We start from the raw sequence: 2,567 nt of genomic DNA on the forward strand, positions 1-2,567 counted from the left end.
TTTTTTCGTCATTTTTCTCAAATTTTTAGTGTTATTTGAGGTGTGAAAATACGTTTAGTTATATGCATAGTTGGTAAACTTAGGAAACTGATTGGTTTTAACTTTTAATAAAGCGAATGTAGTAGGCTTTGGCTGTTCTTGTTGGTATAAACACCCACAAGAGTAAAAGCTCTTTAAACAAACTGTTTTCTGTTTCACATCAGTTTTTTGATACTCTGTTCCACTTTTCAGCAACTGAAAATGTTTTACTCTTGTTGTTTTTTGTTCTTTTTAATTAAGAAACACTACTTTAAACAGGCAACTGGTTCCCCGGCGCCAGGCTACCCCAGTAACCTTCTACCCCCACCACACATGGATCCTGTGTATCACCTTATGCAGCAATCTGGCATGCACGGGCAGGTAATACCTTTGACTATAAGCGATTCTTTTTTTTTAAATTATATTTAACAATTTTCATACAGAGTTTTTTTAAATTTTTGTTGTTTTTTTTACCTAATGACAATTTTAATTTTGTTTTGAGTAGTTTATTAGTTCATACTATTTAAACTCATTTTTTCAGGAAATTAGCAATTGATAATCTGCAGTATCTACAGAAAGTTTTAACACAGCAGTGCCAAAAAGGGTTTATAGACAATAGTTTAAAGACAGGAATTTGAGAGGAACATACATCTTTGTCAGTACAGTCAGTTCTACTTTTGTTTTATCAAATTTGACAGGTTTGTAAAGAGTGGAAATCTGGACAGTGACAAAATTTAAAAATATTATTTTAACAATTCTACCCGAAGCTATACATAACTAACAATTCGACTTTGTATGTATTTCAGTATCCCATGTATTCCAACCACGTAATGCAGCAACTGCATCAGCAACATTTACAACGACATATGCTGCCAAAGTACTAGTTCATCACAAATTAAGGTCTTCTTTGGTTTAAAACGAACAAGTTCAGCGTCAATCTCTGCTTGTACATTTTCTCTTTCGTAGAGTATTTTTTCTGCAACTATTTTTTTCTACCCTTTTTATGTGGTTTTATTTTTTTACTCTCTCCAACTATTTTCGTTATGCTTCGTTGAGAATCTGTCACGTGCACTTCGGATGACGTCATACACGCAGACGAGAGCTGTAACTTCGGTCGAGGCCAGTTCGCCGAAAATAAAGAAGTCTTGTTTCCTTCGAATCAACTGTCAATCAACATTACGTCATCCTACAAAGTTTCAGCAAACTATTTTTAAACTTCTGCGTAGGCTGGGTCGCTACCGATGATACCGGCGCACTAATTGTGCAGAGTGCGTGTATTTGGTTGAACCGCTTTAAATTCATATAAGTTAACATTTTTAATCCTCCTGAAATCGTAACTTTTATGTGCCTTTTGTATTTCGATCAAGCTGCTTGTATTTTTTATAAAAATCGCGTTAAATTCGACAAAAAATCTTTTTGTCTGTCGGTTTCAGTTTAGTGTTTTAACAACACAAGAAATTCTTGTCTATCTTCTATATTATTGAATATTTCTTATCATTTAATACGTTTGATCAAGACTTGTTGCATCTTACAGTTGGTATAATACAGTATTACGGTACAACTCTAAAATGTAAGTTTCGTGGAAATAACGGCAATACTAAAGACTTAAAATACGTTAATCTACATTTTAGTGCGGAATTTGTCGCATAAAAACACGTTCATCACTACACGAATGCATATTTTTTCTGTTAGCAATGAAACCAAATAAAAATTCTACAAAACTTATCTACGTTTATAATTTGTACACTATCGTTTTTAAATTCAGAAATATTTTCTGACATACGATTCGCCTATTCCGGTAAAAATGTAATGTAAACTAATCAAGACGAAATCGGGAATTAAAAGTGCAGGGGACAACAAACACGTGAGCCAAAACAATCAACTTTACAAATTTACCGATGTGGTTAGCCTACTATATGCAAAGTTTCATTAAACAAAACGCCCGCGTATAGTAACAACTGCAGTTCCCGTCACGCGTAGATAACATTCTTTCAACATGTGGGTGCATAAGTGACCTAAATAATATCTGCTATGGGCTGTTACACATGTGTTTGTTTATTCTATCTCTCATCCACGTATATGTTGAACGACCGAGTGATATATCTGATCATATTTACAATCATAGTGGATTTACGCTGAAAACAAACAAATTAATCACGCCAAACAAAAACTAGTGCGCAATTTCATTTTACATAGGGAACAAAACAACTTTTTGAAACAAGGTGAATTTAACCGCAGTATTTATACAAAATAAAAGGTGCAAAGTAACAGCATGTGTTATACTACAACAATAGAAGACTAACTACCAAAGACAAACGCGTATACATCTTTTACTTAACCATATTCAAGTAAACAGCTTTTAAAAATATTATTTTTAAAACTGTTTTTGTTTAGTTTTTTAAACACACAAAACTTTTACAGTTTTTCAGAAACATAGTTTTTCGAACTAAACCCCCAAATTTGCCCCAGCAGTAGTTGTCGAACGTTCGCCTGCGGTAACTCCTTCTGTTGATGATGTCGAATCCCAGTTTTTGCAAGTGAACACACGA

At 33.7% G+C, this 2,567-nt stretch overlaps 1 protein-coding gene and 1 long non-coding RNA gene across 2 annotated transcripts in view; one reads left to right on the forward strand and one right to left on the reverse strand.

Annotated features, from left to right (window-relative positions):
• The first annotated feature begins 263 nt into the window (after nt 1–263).
• Nucleotides 264–1,743, forward strand: LOC104266232. The gene is made up of 2 exons (XR_717468.3): nt 264–399; nt 825–1,743. It is a non-coding gene; the product is annotated as an uncharacterized LOC104266232 (long non-coding RNA).
• Nucleotides 1,744–2,078: 335 nt separating this feature from the next.
• The window catches only part of LOC113474703, a 3,166-nt gene continuing 2,677 nt past the window's right edge, over nt 2,079–2,567 (reverse strand). Inside the window, exons 8-9 of the mRNA XM_026836778.1 lie at nt 2,425–2,567; nt 2,079–2,121 (exon numbers count right to left, since the gene is read on the reverse strand). Coding sequence (XP_026692579.1) covers nt 2,079–2,121; nt 2,425–2,567 — 186 coding nt within the window. The remainder of the gene's footprint in view (nt 2,122–2,424) is intronic.

The sequence above is a fragment of the Ciona intestinalis genome, chromosome 11 (genome assembly GCF_000224145.3).
Source record: "Ciona intestinalis chromosome 11, KH, whole genome shotgun sequence".
NCBI classification, from domain to species: domain Eukaryota; kingdom Metazoa; phylum Chordata; class Ascidiacea; order Phlebobranchia; family Cionidae; genus Ciona; species Ciona intestinalis.